This window comes from Siphateles boraxobius, unplaced genomic scaffold (assembly GCF_051911475.1).
Source record: "Siphateles boraxobius isolate OS27281-9 unplaced genomic scaffold, OSU_SipBor_1 30, whole genome shotgun sequence".
Taxonomy (NCBI): Eukaryota; Metazoa; Chordata; class Actinopteri; order Cypriniformes; family Leuciscidae; genus Siphateles; species Siphateles boraxobius.
Genome location: NW_027508920.1, coordinates 3,245,256 through 3,268,736, shown reverse-complemented (window position 1 = coordinate 3,268,736; position 23,481 = coordinate 3,245,256). Strand labels below are relative to the sequence as shown.

The following is a 23,481-nucleotide window of genomic DNA, read 5'->3' as shown; positions in this document are numbered from 1 at the left end:
GCAAAGCAGTTTCTGCACTCTCTAATGCTTTCACCAATGCAAACACGATGATGTAAATACAGTAAGAGCTTTGTTGTGCAGTAACGTGCGCCATTGATTTCATAACGAGTTTGGCAAGTGTCCAGATAAACTCGCGCTGTGTGGAAAGATTGTTCTTTGATCGCTTTCTGTATATAATTTGTTCACAATTTAAATACGATTATTTTCATCCTACTAAAAGAAACGATGTGAAGCTGATATTTTAGTCACTGGCTTGACTTACTGATGCATAAACAGTATTGAACGATTTTGAGAGAAAGATTACCTGTCTGAACTTGAACAATTACACATCAGAAGGTGTTGCTTGGTAGCTCGATCCGAGGCCAGCTCTGTATTGGCCCAAGTTGAGGAAACAGTCGGTGAAATGTTTGGAAATTTCCAGAGAAAATAAAATTAACCCATTGTTTCTTCAGAGGCTCAGATGAAGGAACTAAAAAATACTTTTGTGTTCATGTGTACATCCACACTGAGCAACTGCCATGCTTCGGCTGCGCATTTCCGCTTGGCATTGAGGGCTGGCATTATGCAAATATTTGGAGGCGTACATATTAATGATCCCGACTATTGCGTCACAGTCGGTATTGTGTGGAGAACCGACCGTTTTTCAGGGGTGTTTTTCATAAACGTGAATTAAATGAGAACGCGAAAACAGTCCAGTTTGAGATTCACTCTATGTCATGTCCATGCACTGAACTCTTGTTATTTGACTATACCAAGGTCAATTCAATTTTGAATTATAGGTCACCTTGTAGTTGTAGTTCCTTATTTCGCTAGTCCAAATATAATTTGCTGAATTACTACAAATTAGACCAACATGCAACTCAGATTCGTTGTTATTGGCGCGATTCTCTTAGATAGTACCACAGACAGACGTACAACGGATTTTATTTGGAAGTGCAAGTTTAGCGTTCCCTTTCGAATGGTCACTTCGTATTGCGTGGCTAGCTTATACGCAGTGGGGAAACTCCTTTTCCTCGATTTACTGAAACTTGTAAGTAAAGCGCATTTGCAGCTGCACAGCTAGCACATTGAGCGTCTGGCTCGCTCATAGGCTGTGCTGCGGCAACTGCACATCCAATGGCGCGGGCACCTCTTACGTGCGACCAATGAGCTAGCCCTACGTCATTACACGTCAGAGCCCGTAAAGGGGGCGTGGCCATAGCCTATAATATTCCCCATAATTCGCCATTATAGCAGGTTTAACGACTGAAGCGACAACTCTCCAGGCTACTATAGTGCGGCCGGCAATTCCAGCTCCGGGCTCTTCGGCCTGGCGGTGAAGGGGTTCTCAGAGAGGTACACGGAGGCACAGAAGGCGTCCCAGGCTATGCGACACTTCTTGCCGAAGCGATCAAGCTCCGCGTCGAACAAACCGAAGCCCGCCCGTCTGCACCACAGCCAGCTAAGCCGACGAAACAGGTCTCTAAGCCCCGCCCTGCGACAGATACCCACCGCCAGCCAAGGCCAGCGAAGCGCGCCCAACCGCCCCGGCGCCAGGGCCCGCGGCCGAAGTCGTCGTAGCACCACAGGTAAAGAGAGAGGGCACGTTAGCCGGACCACCCTCGAAAAACCCTGCAAAACTTCCCACAGCTCCCTGTTCAGTTCAGGCGGCTGGTGATTTTATTATTGTAAACAGGCCCGCAGCAGTGAGCGCGTCTTTGCAAACAAACGCCGTTTTCACGGCAAACCCAATAAAGCACAAAAAGAGTATGTTTCACAATCACAACACACGGGTTCAAGGTCCCCCTCCACTAGGTGGCCCCTTCCCTGTTGTAACACTGACTCTCCCCCAGGCAAAAGCTTGTACAGTCAGTCGAACACTTAGTATGTGGAAAAATCACAATGTAAGGGTATCAGGTCCCCCCGTATTAGGCGACCCGTCCCAATCAGTGTGTCAATCCCTAGCCACACAGGTGATGGCCTGGCAAGCCATACCCGCTGTGTCGAGTTGGGTCATAAACACTATAAAGCGAGGCTACTTGCTCCAATTCGCTCGCAGAACCCCAAGGTTTCAGGCGGTCGTCGAGACTTCGGTGAGAAGCAGCGTGGGTCACGTGCTTCGTGCCGAAGTGCAGAAATTATTAGCAAAAGGGGCGATAGAGCTAGTTCCCCCTTCGCTAAAACATTCGGTTTCTACAGTCGCTATTTTCTAATGCCGAAAAAAGCCGGCGGTCTCAGACCCATTCTAGATTTGAGACATTTGAACAAGGTTCTCATGAGACGGCCTTTCAAAATGTTAACTATCAAACACATCCTCACGCAAGTTCGCCCGAGGGATTGGTTTGTTACAATGGATCTGAAAGATGCATACTTTCACATTCAGATTAACCCTCGTCACAGGCCATTCTTGAGATTCGCCTTCGAGGGTCAGGCTTATCAATACACAGTTCTGCCGTTCGGTCTGTCACTGGCACCCCGTACATTCACGATTCGAAGTGTATGGATGCAGCGCTCTCTCCCCTGAGACTTCAGGGAGTGCGTGTGCTAAATTATCTCGACGACTGGCTGGTGCTGGCACAGTCGAGAGCCGAGCTACTAGCTCACAGAGATTTGATTCTCGGCCATTTAGAATGCCTGGGTTTCACAATCAATGTTTCAAACAGCAAACTGACCCCCAGCCAGAGTGTGGTCTTTCTGGGCACAGTTTTAGACTCAGTGACGATGACGGCACGGCTCACACGAGAGCACGCGCTCTCGGTGGAGACGCTTGTTGCCTCGTTCAGAGAAGAAGAAATTTCAGAAACTTCTCGGTCTCATGGCATCAGCACTCCATATGGGATTACTGCGCATGCGCCCGCTGCAGCACTGGCTGAAACGCCGTGTGCCGTCCCATGCATGGCAGTCGGGCAGCCTGCATGTCAAGGTGAATCACGGTTGTTTAAGGACCCTGATTCCCTGGCGGGCTCAGGACTGGTATCACGAGGGTGTTACCATGGGAACAGTTTCCAGGAGGAAAGTGGTTTTCACAGACGCATCCAACCTGGGTTGGGGAGCGCTGCACGAGGGCAAGCCTGCCTCCGGCCTCTGGTCGAGCACGGAGCAGAGCTTACACATCAACTGTTTGGAGATGAAAGCAGTTGGTTTGGCCCTGAAAGCATTTCTGTCAAACCTCAGAGGTCACCACGTCTTAGTCCGCACTGACAACATGTCAGTGGTGGCCTGCATAAATCGCCAGGGTGGCATCAGGTCAGGCAACCTGCATGCTATGGCGAGGGATCTCGTCTAATGGGCACAGACCAATCTGAGCTCTGTGGGAGCTGCGCATATCCCCGGTGTCCAGAATTTGGCCGCGGATATGCTCTCATGGGGCAACACTCCCCTAGGCGAGTCAGACGGTCAGTCTGATATGGAGTGTGTTCGGCGAGGCCGAAGTTGACCTTTTCGCCTCGAGAACCAATACCCATTGCAAAGTATTCTTCTCGAAGAGCAGGACCATCCCTGGCCCAACCGCCCCCTTTACGCCTTTCCCCCCGTCTCTATGATTCCACAAGTCATCAAACGGGTCAGGGAGAGCGGATGCCCAGTCCTTCTGGTGGCCCCTCTCTGGAAATCCAGACCGTGGTTTCCGGAGATGGTTCAGTTATCAGACAAAAACCCCCGGCCTATTCCAATGAGGAAAGACCTCCTCACGCAGGCCAAGGGGACGATATGGCATCCTCAACCCGATTTATGGGCCCTCCATGTATGGCCCCTAAACGGGAACCCGGGGACCTTCCTGAGAAGGTCTTAAGCACTATCTCTGAAGCTAGGGCCCTGTCTACTTGGCGCCTTTATGCTTTGAAATGGTTTTTTCAGCTGGTGCTCAAAATCGTGTGGACCCAGAGTCGTGCGAGGTATCTGTGGTACTCTCCTTCCTGCAAGAGCTGTTGGATGCGGGCCGCTCTCCGTCCACACTCAAAGTGTACGTGGCAGCCATTGCAGCGCATCAAGCTCTGGTGGCGGGCCAATCACTGGGAAGAAACGATCTGGTGATACGGTTTCTAAAAGGTGCTAGGAGGATGAACCCATCCAGACCGTCTTCTGTGCCGCCTTGGGACCTCTCCACAGTCCTTGGGGCTCTGAAGGGTCCACCCTTTGAACCGCTCCAGTTGGTTGGTCTGAAACCTCTCTCGCTAAAGACTGCTCTCCTGTTGGCATTGGCATCTATCAAGCGAGTTGGAGATCTGCAGGCTCTCCCACTGTGAGCCCTTCATGTTTGGAGTTTGGTCCAGGTGACTCCAGAGTCATTCTCAAACCCAGGCATGGTTATGTACCCAAAGTGCTCTCAACGCCGTTCAGAGCACAGGTAATTACATTGTTAGCCCTTCCCCCTTCTGCTGAGGATGGGGAGGTTAATCTTCTCTGCCCTGTCAGAGCACTGATAATCTATCTGGAGCATTCTGCATCTTTTAGGCAAACAGAACAGCTTTTTATCTGCATGGGTGGCCAATCTAAGGGTGATCCAGTCACTTAGCAAAGACTGTCTAGATGCCATTTTGATGGCATATACCTCAGTGGGCCAGGTTTGCCCTATTGGTATCAAGGCCCATTCGACTAGGGGCACGGCCTCGTCATGGGCTTGGTCATCTGGCTTTCCCATTCAAGATATTTGTGATGCGGGCGGCTGGTCCTCGCCTTCCACATTTATGAAGTTTTATAATATGGAAGTGCCTTCCCTACAGGTGAAGGTGTTTTCAATATGATTAAGACCCGACGGTGTCTGACCTTGTCTTGACATGTTACTGTGCACAATCACATACATATTATATAAAACCCGCTTTGGCCGGTTATATTTTCTTATACTAATAATCCCGACGGTGTCTGTTTTTTTTAGTATATTATGTTGGTCTGTTACTAACACGTGTATATTATTCTGGCCCTGACGGTGTCCTGGCTGATACTTGAGTACCTGATACCTGAGTTTCACTGGCAACCAGCTACTTATGGTGCGGCGTTTTGCATGGCGTCCCCACTTCGTATAGTTACGTAATACGAAGTGACCTTCGAAAGGGAACTATTTGGTTACTATCGTAACCTCAGTTACCTGAAATAGGGAACGAGTATTGTGTAGCCGGCCGCACTATAGTAGCCTGGAGAGTTGTCGCTTCAGTCGTTAAACCTGCTATAATGGCGAATTAGGGGGAGTATTATAGGCAATGGCCACGCCCCCTTTACGGGCTCTGACGTGTAATGACGTCAGAGGCGCCCGCGCCATTGGATGTGCAGCTGCAATTGCGCTTTACATACAAGCTTCAGTAAATCGAGGAAAAGTAGTTTCCCCACTGCTTATAGCTATGCAATACTCGTTCCCTATCTCAGGAAACTGAGGTTACGATAGTAACCGAGTAGATACTTGGCGAAAATCTAAATTTAGTGCTTGGTTAAAGCCAATTGCGAACAACGTATTTGAAGCCTGCTGCTTCTTATGCAAGAAAGCAATTAAATTGGGAACGTTGTGTGTACGGGCGCTGAAGTCTCATGCAAAAAGTGATAAACACCTAACTGCTGTGAAGGGTCTCCAGCAAACGACAGACATCAGCTAATTCTGCCAAGTATCTGGCGGCTCCAGCACTACCTCTACACTGCCTAGACGAGAAATAGCTCTGCAACTCCCATAATCGACCTCCGTGTCGCTTTTGGATCAGAGCCAACACTAAGAGCGAAGTGCTCTGGGTTCTCCACACGGTGACTAGACACCAGTCCTACAGTGCGAATGAGGAAATCAGGGAATTGTTTCAGACAATGTTTCTGGACTCTTGACATCGCTAAATCCTTCAGGTGTGGGAAAGATAAAACGGCCTACATTACGTGCTTTGGACTAGTGGATTTTATCAAGAGAACTAATTTCCAAAATCACGGGACCGTTCGTTGAATAAATTAATTTACTTTGCAAGTAATTTTGAGACACTGCATTTCCTTTGTATTTCATTTTATGTTGTGATATATATAGGTCTTAAATTTCATTTATAATGGTCTTAAAAAGGTCTTAAAAAGCCTTATATTTGACTTTGTGAAACCTGCAGAAACCCTGAATATAGTTTGTCAAGTCAAGGCAACAGTGGCAAGGAACCCAAACTCCATCAGGTTGCAGAATGGAGAAACCAGGCTCAGTCGGGGGCCAGTTCTCCTCTGGCCCACTAACGAACTGTGTATGATTATGATTCAGGCAGCATTACAGGTCAGAAGTCAGATTGGATATTTATCCAATTCCATCTGGTTGGAAGTCAGAGTCATCACGCCGGTATGGAGACGAGTTTGTTGAGGATCAGTTGACGAATTTCGCGTGCGATTTTCGCCGACGTTTAACACCTCGTGATTAAACAAAGGGCGCCAATGTGAGCGTGCACACCGACGCGAAAAATGCCACGCGTAAAAGCGTAATTTTTTAAAAACCGCCTCGGGTTCGTTTTTTTGGTTTGACCCGCAGCGTCAAAAACTATCCGACCAATGAGATTGGCGCTTTTGCTCACGTGTCTGGAGCTTCTAAAGTTACAGTAAAACACAACTTGGGGGCGCTCAAACACAAAACGGTCTTGCCGAGCACACATACGTAACGGCGAAGAATATATACGCCAAGTAGCGTCTGGTCTACACACTGCCGGGAAGAAGACGAGGAAGATGCAAGCCAAGATAAATGTAGAGCTGCTGGTCTTATTGGTGTCGGAACATAAGGAACTGTATGACAAACGCGACAGCGAATACAAAAACATTGATGAAAGAGAACTGTTATGGAGTGGTATTGCAGAGCAAATGGGCCTTGATGGTGAGTTTCATTTCACTTAATTGTCTTTCATGTACATAGGCTTGTAACTTTTTCCAACAAACGTTTGACAATCGCCGCGGTATTTCTGTTTTACATTAAGCACCATCTAATGTCAGGGAATGAATTTGCATGTTCATTCGGCTCATCGTCAGCGAAAATCGATTGGGTGTGAACACAAAAAACGCATTGAAAAACACTTGCGAATAACGCGCACCGATATTCGTCCCGGTGTGTACGGCCCTTAAGAGCTCGCTCAAGGGAGCTAAACCATTTAGTGCTTTGTAAGTAATCAGCATTTTAATTTATACGATGTTTAATAAGGAGCCAATGCCGTGTTGACAGAACCGGGCTAATATGGTCATACTTCCTGGTTCTAGGGACAACTCTAGCTCCTGCATTTTGGACCAACTGGACTTTGTTTATTAAGCATGAAGGGCAACCACCCAGTAGAGCATTACAATAATCTAGCTTTGAGGTCATGAATGCATGAACTAACTGTTCCGCATTTTTCATTGAAAGCATATGTCGTAATTTAGATATATTTTTAAGATGGAAGAATGCAATTTTACAGATTCTAGAAACGTGGCTTTCAAATGAAAGATTGGTATCAAAGAGCACACCCTGGTTACTAACCGACGACGAAGACTTGACAGAGCAGCCATCAATTGTTAGACAGTATTCTTGGTTAATTTGTGCAGAGGTTTTTTGCCCAACAATTAGAAAGTCTGTTTTTTCAGAATTAAGTAGTAGGAAATTACTAGTCATCCAAATTTTTATATCAGCTATGCATTCCGTTAATTTTGTGAATTGGTGCGTTTCATCGGGGCGCAAAACTTCATCAGGTGACAGAATGGAGAAAAAAACCTTGGGAGAAACCAGGCTCAGTTGGGGGGCCAGTTCTCCTCTGGCCAACGAATGAACAGTGTATGAGTGTAGTTGTCTTATAAGAGGCTGCAACGTCAAGTTAGCAATGTATGAAGAACTAATATTGTTGTGTGTGTGCGTGAGACTCCAGCGCGACCACTTGGATTCCTTATATCAGCGGAAACAACTTAATATACCCTGTCAGATAAAAGTAAGACATTGGAAATGGTAAAGGGTCTATTTTCATTTGTGAACCTTCAAAAAAACAGTAAAACGTTGTACTTTTGTAAATAAAAGAAAACAAACACAATGTGCTTGCCATCTTGGTCTCTGTGAATTTTTTCCTGAAGCAGTTTACAAAAATTAATCAAAACTTTGTAGAGATTACTGCCTACTTGTCATGCAGACATAAGAAATATATAGAAACCTTGAAGTGCCTACTTTTAAGTTTCTACACTTTGCTTATTTGACATTAAATGCATTATATAAGTCACTTTGGAGTATAAATCGTTACATATCTTAGATGATAAAAACAAAACAAGACTTGTAGTCCGGATATACAGTATAGCAAATAATTTCATGGCCTCCCTTGCAATGGGTCATAGACCCCACTTTAAAAACCCCTGGCTTAGAGGACCGAAGGCCAATTACACGCTGCAAAATTTCGGAAATGATATCTTCATATGCGGGATGCACTCTCGAAATTGCAATGATTGACAGAGTGATAACCATAGCACGGGAGAAAAATATGACGTCAGAATACTGTAGATCCGCATTTAGCCATGTAAATGCAGACATAAGATTAACAGAAAAATAAAGGTATTAAAATAATTTTAAAATTCTATTCTATACTAATTGTAATGACTTTACAGACTCTCTCTGTACATATTCTTGTTATGGTGGACCCAATAGTTACACATTACATCTGCACTTTACTAGAGCACCCTCACTCACTAATTTCAGAAGCACCCTCATTGATTTGATATCACAGTAAAATTAAAATGTTTATACACCTAAAGCTAGAGTTCAGGTAAATGTTTAATTGTCCATCTGACAGTAAAATTAAAATGTATAATTGCAAACCCATTAAAATAATTGTGATTAAAACAACTGTGAATAACTAATGAATTGCGATTTTTACTGCAACATGTATATTTGTTATGATACATAAATCTCAATTTTAACAATGAAAAGTAACATACAGAACATTAATCATGTGCAACAATAATGTGCATAGTTCTAATCAACTGTTGGTTGTGGCTGTATGGTTGGTTTCTATTAATATTGAAGGCTATGTGCTTAATATGTAGCTCCTTTGACACATTTTGTATCGGGGGTCCCTGCTCCATCTCTCTATCACCAGCTAAATTGTTAAATTAGTATACAGGTATAGCAAGTAATTTGAAGGAAACAAAGTAACAACACTAATTAATTACAACAGATGTATTTTAGCTCTCTTGAAGCTGCACAAACAGGTTGCTATTAAGAATCCTTAGATCCTTCAATAGAATAGTATAGTATGAAATGGTATCATATGATTTAATATAGTGTAGTATATAGTTAACCTGTTGACTCTGATAGTGTGTGGAATGTTTGTATGGTTTTAAGATGAACGTTAGACGGCCTTAAAAAAAATTCCTTTTATTTCTTTAACCAGATGCTAATTTGTGCTGCTTTTGGTTGATTGCGTTGGTCATTATGGAAATGATCCGGCTGTGTCTGTCTTTTTTCATTTGCACGTTGTCAGTAGGTAACGCTAATTTTCCCTGATTAGTTTATTTGGCCCTATGTCTAATCTACGTCTCTGTCTTTAAATGTCAGCATACTCCTTTGTTTTGATGTAAGTGGATTGATGTATTTGCACCTTTTGTCTTGTTTCAGGTGGCATATACCTTTGATGCTGGTCCTAATGCTGTTATTTACACCTTGCAAGAGCACGTACCAGAGTTTGTACAGGTGGTTCGTCATTTCTTTCCCTCAGAAGCCAATGGATCAGAGTAAGTTGCTCAAATCAAGCATGCTGTTAATATAGATACTTTGACATTAAAACAAACACTGCAGCTCTTCGAAAAACAAAGCACATCAAGTTATAACTCAATGCAGTAACTTTAATTTGTAGGTTTGTCAGAGGTCTTCCTGTATGTTCAGCTGACCTCTCTGAGGAGCTGAAGAGAGACCTTAATATGGAGCCAACTCCAAAGGGTATACACTACATAATCAGCACTAAGGTGAGTGTCTGGAAACTGCATTAACTGTAAGGCACGTTCATCTATTATCTAATAGTTCTTTAAAAATAAATAAAATACCTTGTTTGTCTCACTATATTTATATAACACTATACCCTTAGTGAATTCTGTGTCAGTGCAAAATGGTGTTGTATGCATGACCTGTTTTATCATAATTGCTGCATAACCTGTTTTAAGGCTGGTCCTGGACCATGTGTGGTGGAGGATCCTAACCATCATTTGTTGGGTGTTGACGGGGTGCCCAAGAAGAGTGCAGTTTCAGATTAACCTTAAAAATTATTTTAGATCAAGAAAAATAAAAAGATTTTGCATAAATATATACTTTACTTTGTGAATATAGTTTAATATAAATTGTTGTCTAAAGAGTACATTTACTCTAAATAAAATAATTATTTTTAACATGATTTGTCTTTTTGTATGGTCTGTATAAAGGGATTTTTATCTTTGTTTCTATTTAGAAGCCGCCATAAATACATGTATGTCTATGGTTTCACCTGGATATATGCCACAAAAGGAAAGAAAAGAATATTGCAACTTTCTTTTCATGCTGATGGGTGTGCTTTTCAATCGGAAGGCTGCATCCTAGTAAGGCTGCATACCTCAGCTTCCAAGTCACCACAATTCTTTGCACACATTCGTATCTCGAAAAAGAATCAGCATAAAGGCCTCCTTTATCTGAGCCTATGCACCTCAATTTTTGACCAAAACAAAAAGCATTATTTGTGGGTAATTTTGGCAATATTTAATAAAATGTAAAAAATGTATCATACTGGTGTTCTTTAATGTTTAGGCAGTTTGTTTTGAAATGCTTTTATCTTCTACAGAGTCAAGTCAAGTCAAGTCACCTTTATTTATATAGCGCTTTTTACAATACAGATTGTATCAAAGCAGCTTCACAGTGATAACATGAAAATAATATAACAGAGTTTGTTTCTAAAAGAAAATTGAGTCAACGTCCACCTTAAGTAAGGCAGATCAATAATATTATTGAACATTAAATGTCCCCAACTAAGCAAGCCAAAAGCCAAGGCAACAGTGGCAAGGAACCAAAACTCCATCAGGTGACAGAATGGAGAAAAAAACCTTGGGAGAAACCAGACTCAGTCGGAGGGCCAGTTCTCCTCTGGCCAACGATGGAACAGTGCACGAGTCACACCTGTGGTGTTCCCCGTCAAAAATGTCCAGCCTACTAAATAGCATAGCTTATAATAAATATTCAATCAAGATTCAATTTTTTTTGTCAACTTGTTTTCTTTCAATTAGGACAGGTTTTGTATTTATTTTTTAAACTGACTGATTGTAGGCCTCATTGATCTGAGTCAAAAATGACCATCCAATTAAAAATGAATGGGGGAGATCGAAAATAAGAGAAACATAAGGGCCTGGTGAAACCTGGTTTAGATTAAGCCAGGACTAGTCTTTAGTTCAATTAGGACATTAAGTAGTTTTTATAAAATGCCTTTAAAAAAACATTAGTGTGCATTTTGAGACAAAACAACGCCACTGACATATTTTAAGATACGGCAGTGCAAGTTTATTTAAAACAGCTCAAACATGCATTTTAGTCTGGGACTAGGCTAAGACTTGTCTGTGAAACTGGGGGTTAGTTTTCAGGAGCATGTTCATCATATTTAAATTCACATATTTACATGGGTGCTTGCAAAGATAAAGGCCTCGGACCTGTGGATGCACACACACACAAACAACTGCATTCAAGACGAGGTTTGACGTGGGAATATACAAATGATGTCCCACTTCAGACCTCGGTAAATTCCTGGCAATCAGACAGGTTCACATGTTGTCCACATGATGTCACCACGACACAACGAGAGCATATCGTGTTTTTGCGTCAATTATGACACACACACACACAAAACAGAACAAAAACAACATAACATCGTTTTGAAATCGTTTCGAAAATCACAAACAAATGTATTATAACATAAACTTAATATCTAACTAGACCCTTCTCATTTTAAATTTGTAATTAATTTACTTTTTATTGCCATTTTTTATATTCACTAATGTACATTTTCAAAGAAAAATCCTTTTTATTTTTAAGAAAGAATTTGATATGTATTTAAACTCCTTGAAGAAATCTAAAAACTACTGCATGTAATACTCTGTCATGGTACACTTAAGTTAATTTAATATTCTTTGTTGTTTTGTCTTGTAACCCTCATTATTATTGTCTATTTTTGAATGTTCTTGTTTTTTGTATTTGTTACTGTTGCATAATAAAAATAAATAAGCTTAATGTCTAATGTTAAATTTACCAAATACCGGGCTGTCTGGAATGCAACATTACTAGAACGTCTCATTCCAGCGTTTAATACTGAGGAGAGCTCTAGCTTAAAACCTTCTAAAGGACGCATTCTCACTAGGATGCAGCTTTCCGTTTGAGAAACACCCTTATAATTTTTATTGAAACACAAACAAGAGTTGCAAGAGTGCAATTCGATTTTAGACTCGACCTCAACTCGTCTGACCAATAAGAAGTTTCATTTTTGCTGTCGTCCCGCCTCCTGTAGTCATCATCTTTGTTGACATGTCCACTATAGCGCTTTAATTTCCCTTAACGAATTTACTGAATAATTTGATTAAATTCATTTCACATTTATTTGTATTGCGCTTTTCACATATAGTTTCAAATCAGCTTTACAGAAAATGCATGTGTCTAAATTACAAAGAGTGATCTATCAGATGTGACTGTCCAAGTAATGTAGCCTACACAAATCACGCAGTTAATAAAGTATTAATTTACGGCAGAAACAATGAGCTCAGTTATTATTATAAGTTGTGAACAATGATTGCAATATATGGAAAATTTAGCATAGGTGGAGCATGTTGATTCAGAGTTTGCGTCAATTTGATGAAACGTAGCGCAAAGTAAAAGCGGAAGTGATGAAATGAAAGGGTTGGGGTTATGAAACACTGGCCACTACCCACTTGTATTATAGAATTAAGTTGAAAATATACTTCATTTATCAGTGTCAGCACGGACTCAAGTGGCCATGGGGAAGATTGAGTGGGCTATGTGGGCTAACGAGCAAGCTCTGGCTGCTGGACTCAGTAAGAACACACATACTCTAATTCTTTATCTCATTCTGTTTTGTTTGTTTTGGCTGTCTAAAGCATTTAAACGAGGAAGTTACATTACATTGATATTTGAATACTACATAACTAAATGTTTTAACGTATAAAACTGTAAGCTGTCGTTCATTCCGTGATGTTTTTTATTATTATTATTATATAGCCTATTATTTAATTAGCCTATATTTTAACCAAAAAGTTGATTTTCAGTAGACTATCTGAGCTAATGATTACATGTGAAAGAACAATGTTTAAATTCTTATATAGGTCTACTATTTTTATCTTTAAAAATACATATGTGCGTTAATGCAGGCTTGTGTGAATATAAAAAAAAACGTGATGACATTAAACTTTTTTCCTGTTACAGTTTATGCGACTGGTGGAATCGTCGGAGTGGCCGGTCAGTTCAGAGACTGGCAGTTTGCAGCGTTCGGCATGTATCCTTAACAACCTCAAGATCTTTCCTATAAATGGCTTTAATTTGGCCTAATTTTCATTTTCTTTTCCTCATTGGTTCTTTTAGTCTGAAAAAGTAGCCTACCATTTTTTTGTGGTAAAGTTCACAAGTGTATTTCTAGTGTATACATTTATATCCTTTACTCTGATAGTGCTGCCGGTGTGTTTGTGTGTTTGCTTGAATATCCCCGCAGCAAACGGGGCAAAGGCACCAGCGTTGAGAGAACGTAAGTGTTCTTTAATATGTATCAACCTGACCTCATTTGAGACTGTAAGTAATTACAGGAAGTACAGCCTGGTGATTTCACCACACCATAAAAACATTTTGGACTGAGTCATTTATATAGTATAAACTTCCTTGTGTGCTTGGAATCATACACTTTTCTTGAAAGGCTTTTTTGTTTTAATGTATATATATGTATATATATATATATATATATATATATATATATATATATATATATATATATATATATTCTTCTTTTTTTTTAGTGGTCAGTACTGCTTCACCGTGTGTGTAAAGGCTTTTGGACCCCTGACCAGAAACTATTACATCAGAGCGTTCTTGCACGCTGCGTAAGTCTGTCAATCTTCTGTCAGGTGTCCATGAACTTTTATTGTTGTGGGATAAGACAACATCTCACCTGTGTTTCTGTGTGTGTTACCCTGCAGGCTGTGTGTTCCTGGAGGGTTCATGTTAGCCACAGTTCTGGGAAGTGTGTGTCTAGCAATTGCCAGTTTAATCTACCTTTCGGTAAGTTCCTCCAAACAAATCAAAAATAATTCAGTGACAGAATGAATGTGAATGCAACCACAACTAGAAGAAAATAGGAAACTAAAAGAAGATCTTATTGCTTCATGCTCAGATGTTTCCTCTTGTAAAATCCCCTTTTTCACTTTCAAACTGTTACAGTGAGTGAACAGTTCAACCAAAATGAAAATTCTGTCATTTGCTCACACTCATGTGGTTTCAAACTCATATGACATTATAAGTAGTCCATATGCACATTCTGTTAAACATTCACATTCTCCTTTTAAGTTCTACTGAATAAAGAAAATGTGAATTATGTAAATTATAAAAGAATTTTCCTTTTTGAGTGAACTCAAGCTTTAAAAACATATATGGTTCCTTGTCTTTGTGCTGACAAGTGATGCTGACATGATATAAGTGTATGATGTGTAGTGTATCCCACTTCATTAGAATCATATGAATTCTGCCTTAAAGAAGTCTTGGGACAACATCTATGTTTGGAAGTATTTGGTTGTGTGGCCATATGGCCTTGGTGTAAAGATTATTTACATTAAATTCAGCCTTTTGTACATGATTGTTCTGGCATCACAGGCTGCTATTCATGGAGAGCATTGGGAGCCAATACTGCCCCGGACAGAGCCACCAAAGCGTGTTGGGGAGAGCATCATAGAACCTCCTCCAAACCCTCCACCTCGACCTCCTCCCGAACTCCGCCGAAAGAAAGTGAATAACCTAGGGACTGCAGCGTATGACAATCCCATGTCTGTGACCATCAACGAATAAAGATTCCAGTGTGAAAACAGTTTACCTATAATTCAAGGAGGCTTCAGCAACAAGTAACTGTAATATGAAGCATTTATAATGAGTTTAAACTGACAAACTTGTATTGTTTATTTTATAATATCTTGGGTGTGACCTTGATCAATTTTATACATCCCTGTTACATACATACATTTTCATACTTTTTCATTTTTATTGCCACTGATAAGAGGAGCGATTTTTATGTGAGATCAGTTTTTATCATCTAATATAATAATAGAAGGAAAAATATGTTTACTTGGATGCTGTCAAAATGTTAACAGAGATTTTGTTTATTTACCTCAAGAGTGTGTGTTATGTCATTATTTGTATTTACAATAAACTCAGGATTTGCTTCATTCAATTATTTGTCATTTATAGAGTTAAAATATTGCTAAGTTCCCTTTCGTTGTCACTCCGAGTTACGTCGGATGACGACGAATGGGGTTTCGCTTAGAAAGCCTATCAACTTCGAGTATTACAAAACGAGCCAATGGCAAAGAAATGCCATGGGTCTGCGGAATTTGCATGGCGTAACTCCGCCCCACCTCGTGGGTATAAAAGGAGGAAGCCGGCAGCAAGCAGATATGTTTTCGCTTCGGAGCCAAGTGTATTCTTCTCTCCACAAGCCATCTCTGAATTGTCAGCTTTACAAACGAGTACCTCGAGTGTTGGTGTGACGGCGATCTACGGCGAGAGCGTGCTTCCTGCTGATCTGTTGCAGTGGTCTGCCAGTCGGTGCGTTTCTCCCCGGGTGCTTCAACACTTGAGTTTTCTCTCACTAAAAGAGCTTACACGTGGCACGTCTTTTTAAAGATGTCTCGCCCGTGTACTTCTGGTTGCGGCAGATTGGTATCGGACTCTGATGGGCACGAGCGTTGCATAGTATGTTTGGGCATTGATCATGCTAGCGCAGCGCTCGTGGATGACTCATGTTCTCTCTGTGGGAACATGACCATCGCGTCATTACGGTCGAGACTCCGTGAACTCGCAAGAGTGAGAGTCCCCTCATCCACCCCCCGTCCTGCGGCTGGTGGCCAGGGTGATCTGAGGGTTACGGTCTGGAACAAGGCGCCGACTATGTGTCCGCGACCCCAGCCCCCCTCTTCAATGACGGTGCCCGCTAGTGAACTGCTGATTCCCGCGGGTCTACCCTCTGGTGGCCCGCGTGCTTCAGTTGAAGCTACAGAGGAAGATGCCATGTCTGTTGCAGCATCACTAGGCGGGTTTGACTCTTCTGGAAGTGAGGGCTCGTCACAGCTGCCACCTTCCGGTGTGCATACGGCTGTGCTCGAGTCTGATCCGGAGATGACGGCCATGCTTTCCCGGGCAGCCGCGAGCATCGGACTTGAGTGGAGGCCTCCACCCTGTCCTGAGCGCTCGCGGCTGGACGATTGGTTTTTGGGTAAGGCCGCCGACCCTCGTCCTCGGCAAACCCCAATACCTTTCTTCCCGGATGTGCATGATGAGATCTCGAAGTCCTGGAAGACCCCCCTGTCTTCTCGGGACCGCTCGCTGGTCTCATCCGCCTTTCCTCCCCTCGATGAGGCAGCTGCCCGTGGGTACACTGGGCTTCCCCCGGTTGAACGCTCTGTTGCCATGCAACTATGTCCTCAGAGTGCTTCTTCTCGGGGCGAGCCTAAGCACCCATCCAAAGCCTGTAGATTTTCGTCGACCCTGGTGGCGAAGTCTTACAGAGCGGCGGGACAGGCGGCTGCTTCACTGCATGCTATGGCCACTCTGCAGGTCTACCAGGCCCAGATGCTCAGAGACATGCACGAGGGTAGGACAAACCCAGGGCTCTTTGATGAGCTGCGCGCCGCGACCGACCTTGCTCTCCGGGCGACGAAGGTTACCGCACGCTCCCTGGGTTTGGTGATGTCCACAGCTGTGGTCCAGGAGCGACATCTGTGGCTGAACCTGGCTGACATGCGGGACGCTGAGCGGACCCGTCTGCTTAACGCCCCCTTGTCCCAGGCCGGCCTCTTCGGCGGTGCAGTTGAAGACTTTGCCCAACAGTTTTCAACTGCCCAGAAACAGACCGAGACCATCAGACACATTCTGCCCCGCCGGCCCGCTGCTGCCTCCACCTTGCCGGCCGGGCAGACGCCTCGACCTGTTTCCCGCCGAGGGCGCCCTCCTGCGGCTCCCGCCCGGACCACGCAGCAGCCTCCACCCAGGGCCGGTCGCGGAGGAAGCCGTAAGAAGGCGCCACAGCCCTCTCCTGCCCCGCCCCCCGCTAAACGCCGGGCCAAGCGGCGCTCCTGAGACGGGCTGCTCAGGGATGATGATTGTTTCGCAGGAGGTGGTAGCAGGACCACTCCTTCCCCCGGTGGAGGGCCGGGGGAGAATCTTTTGTTCTCCACTCCCCGCTGCTCACCCACGGGTGGGCAGCACCCTAATGTGGTTAAAGTCAGAAAAAATCCACTCTTCCCTGAGCTCACAGAGTTCTCGGGCGACACAGAGCGCCGCCCACAAGCCGTGCTCTCCTCGCCCCCCTCTGTCCCAGAGGCGGTTGACACGGCGTGCCGTCCACGGACCGCTTCGCCCCTGTCCCCCTCTGTCGCCAGACCCCTGGCAGAGCAGGCCCCCGCGGGACGACCAGCCTGGTCCTCCCCTGGCCCCCTCTGCCAGGGCGCGGTTGCTAACTGTGCCCCCTCTCCGGGCCGCTATGCCGTCCACATCTGGGCCAGTTACTCCGCCTCGCTGCCCCTCCGGGGGGACGCCTGTGGCTCGCATGATCCCGTTGGTTCAGTTCCTGGGAGCCTGGCTAGAGCTTCCCCGTCTGTCCCACTGGATCGCGCGTACCGTCAGGCTCGGCTATGCAATTCAGTTCGCACGGTCTCCTCCCCGCTTCAGGGGAGTCCGCTCCACTTTGGTCGGTGGCAATGCCCCTATCATGACAGCAGAGATTGCCACCCTGCTGGCGAAGGGTGCAATCGAGACTGTCCCTCCAGCCGAGATGAGGTCCGGCTTCTACAGCCCCTACTTCATTGTCCCCAAGAAAACCGGTGGGTTACGGCCAATCCTGGACTTGCGCGTGCTGAACTGCTCCCTTCACCGGATGCCGTTCAAGATGCTCACCGCCAAACGCGTTTTCGAATGCATACGGCCCCAGGATTGGTTTGCAGCGATCGACCTGAAGGACGCCTACTTTCATGTCTCCATTCTTCCTCGACACAGACCGTTCCTCCGGTTTGCTTTCGAGGGGCAGGCATACCAGTACGCGGTTCTCCCTTTCGGGCTAGCCCTGTCTCCTCGCATCTTCACGAAGGTCGTCGAGGCGGCCCCTGTTCCCCCTCGAGAGCAAGGGGTTCGCATCCTGAGTTATATCGACGACTGGCTGATCCTAGCTCACTCTCGAGATCAGGTTTGCGAACACAGGGACCTAGTGCTTCGGCACCTAGCCCGTCTGGGCCTTCGGGTCAACTGGGAGAAGAGCAAACTTTGCCCCGTGCAGAGGATTTCTTTTCTCGGTATGGACATCGACTCGGTCGCCATGTCCGCGCAGCTTACGAGCGAGCGCGCGCAGTCACTGCTGACTTGCCTAAGACAATTCGAGGGCAAGAGTGCGGTTCCACTGAAACTTTTTCAGAGGCTCCTGGGGCCTGAGGCTCCAGCTTTGGCTTCGCGACCGAGTCCCGAGGTGGGCATGGCAACACGGCACGTTCCGAGTACCAGTTACTCCGACCTGCCGTCAGTTCTTCACCCCGTGGGCGAACCTCGATTTTCTCAGGGCCGGTGTCCCCCTGGCACGAGCTTCCCGGCATGTTGTTGTCTCAACAGATGCCTCCACCACGGGCTGGGGCGCCATGTGCAATGGACATGCTGCTGCGGGCTCCTGGACAGGACCCCAGCGGCTGTGGCATGTCAATTGCCTCGAGTTGTTGGCAGTACGCCTTGCCCTGCACCGCTTCCGGGCGTTGCTCAGGGGTCAACACGTACTAGTCCGCTCAGACAATACCGCCACTGTAGCGTACATCAACCATCAAGGTGGTCTACGCTCCCGCCGTATGTCACAACTCGCTCGCCACCTCCTCCTATGGAGTCAGAAGCATCTGAGGTCGCTTCGAGCCATCTTCATTCCCGGAGCGCTGAACTGTGCAGCCGACGAGCTCTCACGGCTTCAGCCCCTCCCTGGAAAATGGCGACTCCATCCCCAGTCGGTTCAGCTGATTTGGGACCAGTTCGGGGACGCGCAGATAGATCTGTTTGCCTCTCACGACTCGACCCATTGCGCCCAGTTCTATTCCCTGACCGAGGGCACGCTCGGCACGGATGCTCTGGCGCACAGCTGGCCGCAGGGCCGCAAGTATGCGTTTCCCCCAGTGAGCCTTCTTGCGCACACTTTGCGCAAGGTCAGGGAGGACGAGGAGCAGGTCATTCTGGTTGCCCCTTACTGGCCCAACCGGACCTGGTTCCCCGAACTAGTACTCCTCGCGACAGCACCTCCCTGGCCGATCCCTCTGAGGAAGAACCTTCTTTCTCAGGGACGGGGCACCCTATGGCACCCTCGTCCCGATCTTTGGAACCTCCACGTGTGGCTCCTGGATGGGACGAGGCAGGTTTGAGTACCCTACCACCAGCGGTGGTGGCTACCATCACTTCCGCTAGAGCGTCGTCCACGAGACACGTCTATGCGTTGAAGTGGAACCTCTTCGTCAACTGGTGCTCTTCTCACCGAGAAGACCCCCGGAGATGCTCGATCAGTGTTTTGCTTTCCTTCCTTCAACAGGGGCTGGAGCGAAGGCTGTCTCCCTCCACCCTGAAGGTCTATGTTGCCGCCATTGCCGCACATCATGACCTCATCGAAGGTAAGTCGGTGGGGAAGCACGACCTGATCATCAGGTTCCGTAGAGGAGCGAGGAGACTAAATCCTCCTCGTCCTCCTCTCGTTCCCTCTTGGGACCTCTCAGTGGTTCTAACTGCCCTGAAGAGTGCTCCCTTTGAGCCCCTGCAATCAGTCGAGCTTAAGTTCCTGTCTATAAAGACAGCGCTCCTGGTTGCACTGGCCTCCATCAAGAGGGTTGGGGACCTGCACGCATTCTCCGTTGACGAAGCGTGCCTGGAATTTGGGCCGGCTTCCTCTCACGTGATCCTGAGACCCCGGCCTGGATATGTGCCCAAGGTTCCTACCACTCCCTTTCGGGACCAGGTGGTGAACCTGCAAGCGCTGCCCTCGGAAGAGGCATACCCAGCCTTGGCACTGCTCTGTCCAGTATGCGCTCTCCGCGCCTATGTAGACAGAACGCAGTGTTTCAGGACCTCAGACCAGCTCTTTGTCTGTTATGGTGGGAAGCTGAAGGGAAAGGCTCTCTCCAAGCAAAGGTTGTCTCACTGGATAGTGGACACCATTGCTTTGGCTTACCAGCAGCAAGGTCGACCGTGCCCCCTTGGTGTGACTGCCCACTCCACCCGGAGTGTGGCGTCCTCTTGGGCTCTAGCGCATGGCGCCTCGCTAACAGACATCTGCAGAGCTGCAGGCTGGGCGACACCTAACACATTCGCCAGATTCTATAATCTCCGAGTGGAGCCTGTGTCCTCTCGTGTACTCGCTTCAACCAGCTAGTACCGGACCCGCTCAGGTGTCTTCGCTTGCTCGCCATTCCACTCCACGGACTGGATACGTGCGATATTTTCCTCAGGTGAGCATCTCCGAAAGCCCTGAGCTCCTCCAGCACTCCTGACGTCGGCGCCAGTGTCTATTGCCTGTGCGTCGGCTAGGTGCCTCCCGTGTGCATGGTCCCTCCTCTGAGCGACCCCCACATGTGTATTTCCACTGTAAGCCTCTCTGAGCGTGTGTCTTCCCTTGGCAAGCCACCTTGCCACCCCTGGGGTTGAAATATTCCACCTGCGGCTGGACACCCCAGTGTTTTCCATATGCTTCCTTCGGGTCATATGTGTATTCTCTAAGTCCCCCCCCTCCGGGCTGGCATTAATTGCATACTTCCCCTAAGCTTGGGATATGCTTCCCAGTGTACCTTGGTATTCCTGTGTTATATGGAGTCCTTTGTCCAGGCTGACAGGGATCTCGATTTACGCAGGGCACTGGAAGACAGCTGAGAAGGTGGCGTGATTAGACTGGTAACCCCATTCGTCGTCATCCGACGTAACTCGGAGTGACAACGAAAGGGAACGTCTACGGTTACGTATGTAACCCTCGTTCCCCTAGTAGGGAACGGAGACGTTACGTCTGCCTGCCACTTTCCGCTGTACCGCGGGGATCGCCTGAGCTCAGTCTTGGCTCCTCAGCGAAGAAACATATCTGCTTGCTGCCGGCTTCCTCCTTTTATACCCACGAGGTGGGGCGGAGTTACGCCATGCAAATTCCGCAGACCCATGGCATTTCTTTGCCATTGGCTCGTTTTGTAATACTCAAAGTTGATAGGCTTTCTAAGCGAAACCCCATTCGTCGTCATCCGACGTAACGTCTCCGTTCCCTACTCAGGGAACGAGGGTTACATACGTAACCGTAGACGTTTCGTTTCCTCTTTTTTGTGTTAATACAACGTATAACATTGTTGTGTGTATAACATAATGTTAAGTGACTTGTAAACAAATTATTGTTGCTTTGAAATTTTGATTAATTCTTTGATTAGTGTTAAATACTTATAATAACTTTTCCTAATTATATCAGTAGCAGAGGGCGATCCTCTGACAGTTTTTTTTTTAACGATTGCTTAAGCACGGTTTTACAAAACAAAGCTCATTTTGTCAAAACACTACACACAATTCACACTTCCATACACACAAGTAGCAGAACACCTCAGTAGTTTTGCAAAATGACACACTTCATTCAAAACTTTACAATAATTTAACAAAACCTAATTTTTGACCGTATGGCACACTCATGGTTGATACAATCGGATTCTGTTTGAACCACTTAACACTGCTCAAACTTAAACAAGTTAAACATTTCTACTTTTCTAATTTCTTCTACATCTGCTGTACAGCCGAAACAAACTTTGTTGCATTATTTTCCTATCATCACTGTAAAGCTTCTTCGAAACAATCTGTATTGTAAAAAGCGCTATATAAGAACTAAATATATAAAGGTAACTTGAGTTGAGGATAGTCTGTGTTTGATTTTTTTTTTCAGAGATATTGTTAGAGTAAATTACATGAATATAGTGACCAAACACAACACACAAGTCCAGTACTGCGCATTGATGAAAATAATTATTTCTCTCCACAATGTAACCATTCAATACAGCCATGCATTTCCAAAGTTTGCATTTTGCAATGAAAATCAGACAATATTCCAATGTTATAGTACATGAACAAAAACATTTGATTCATTTCCTTTCACGAAAAGATAACATGATTACAGTTTTTCTGAAATGCTAAAACACTAAACCCCATGCTCTGAACCAAATTCTCAATCGCCTAAACCAATTTGTCGGATCAATCACTTTTTCTTTAAAACATTACAGTTTTTCTGAATTGCTAAAACACATTCCTTGAAACCATCACTCACTTTCTCAAAACCTTAAACACAAAACTCAAAATGAAAAGCCTGTTACAGTACACTCAGAAGAGTTTTGCAACTACTAAATCAAGGGAGAGATTGATTCTGCTTCAGTATAATGTCTTCATGTTGGGTCTGGCCGGAGGACTTTGTCCACATCACAGGCAATGTCATGTCTGCAGGCAAAGGGAAAAATCCTAAAGCCAGATCCAGCCTTGACAACATTCTCCACAACTTGCTCTTTCTCGTCCTCATCCTCTTCCTCCTTGTTAACCAAGGAAATTCAGAAATAAGTGTTAACAATTTTGATTCGTTGTGTGTAAACGATGACAACTGTAATTTAGTTGTGTTTGACTTTTGCCTGCTTGTATTTAGCATTTTGAAACATAAGTGCATCATTGTGCAAAATGTGTTTTAGTGAGAGAGAATGTGTTTAGAGTTTTGCAAAAAGAGTGCATGAGATTTGCAAACAGTGTTTTAACTACCTGAATTTGGTTCAGAGAATGGGGTTTAGTGTTTTAGCAATTCAGAAAAACTGGCCTGATTAATCAAACTCTCTATAAAACAAGCAAAACAAGTTAATATAATAACTGCACATTATACAGACACTTCATATTTAATGGTATTAGATTGTTTGTTAATTGTGTCTAATAGATTACACTTTCAATGAATGATTTGAAGTTGGTTTGTTGTGTTTTATGCACGTTTAGGCTGAGCTTTGCTAAATTTACAATGCTCCGACCAGCTGTCGGTTCAGTGCATCTAAGGGCAGAGGGCTAAGAGGGAGGAGAGTTCAACTTCCTGACAGCCTGGTGGATGAAGCTTTTCTTCAGTCTAGTAGTTCGTGCTTGCAGGCTCCGAAACCTCCTCCCAGATGGCAGAAAAGACTAAAGAAGCCATGTGAGGTGTGGGTGGGATCACCCACTATGCTGAGTGCTTTTTGGGTTAGTCGGGTATTGTAAATGTCCTTGAGGGAAGGTAGTGTGGCACTGACAATCTTTCCTGCTGTATTCATTTATGCACT

General features: G+C 45.2%; 2 protein-coding genes across 2 annotated transcripts in view; both read left to right on the top strand.

Moving 5' to 3' along the window:
• Positions 1 to 10,292, top strand: part of mvda (mevalonate (diphospho) decarboxylase a) — a 40,594-nt gene extending 30,302 nt beyond the window's left edge. The window contains exons 8-10 of the mRNA XM_077248149.1: positions 9,527 to 9,642; positions 9,765 to 9,873; positions 10,069 to 10,292. Of these exons, the coding sequence (XP_077104264.1) occupies positions 9,527 to 9,642; positions 9,765 to 9,873; positions 10,069 to 10,158 (315 nt within the window). The 3' untranslated portion in view covers positions 10,159 to 10,292. The remainder of the gene's footprint in view (positions 1 to 9,526; positions 9,643 to 9,764; positions 9,874 to 10,068) is intronic.
• A 2,501-nt stretch (positions 10,293 to 12,793) lies between these two features.
• cyba (cytochrome b-245, alpha polypeptide) lies at positions 12,794 to 15,353 on the top strand. Its single transcript, XM_077248125.1, has 6 exons — positions 12,794 to 12,963; positions 13,352 to 13,421; positions 13,593 to 13,667; positions 13,933 to 14,016; positions 14,113 to 14,194; positions 14,783 to 15,353. The coding sequence occupies exons 1-6, from the start codon at positions 12,906 to 12,908 to the stop codon at positions 14,972 to 14,974; spliced, it is 561 nt and encodes a 186-aa protein (XP_077104240.1). The 5' UTR covers positions 12,794 to 12,905; the 3' UTR covers positions 14,975 to 15,353.
• The last annotated feature ends 8,128 nt before the right edge of the window (positions 15,354 to 23,481 follow it).

Excerpts from the sequence above, each read along its gene's own strand:
- cyba (XM_077248125.1), top strand. The coding sequence starts at position 12,906 with ATGGGGAAGATTGAGTGGGCTATGTGGGCTAACGAGCAAGCTCTGGCT. Across the intron at positions 13,668-13,932 it reads GGCACCAGCGTTGAGAGAAC|TGGTCAGTACTGCTTCACCG; the intron begins GTAAGTGTTCTT and ends CTTTTTTTTTAG. Across the intron at positions 14,017-14,112 it reads AGAGCGTTCTTGCACGCTGC|GCTGTGTGTTCCTGGAGGGT; the intron begins GTAAGTCTGTCA and ends GTTACCCTGCAG.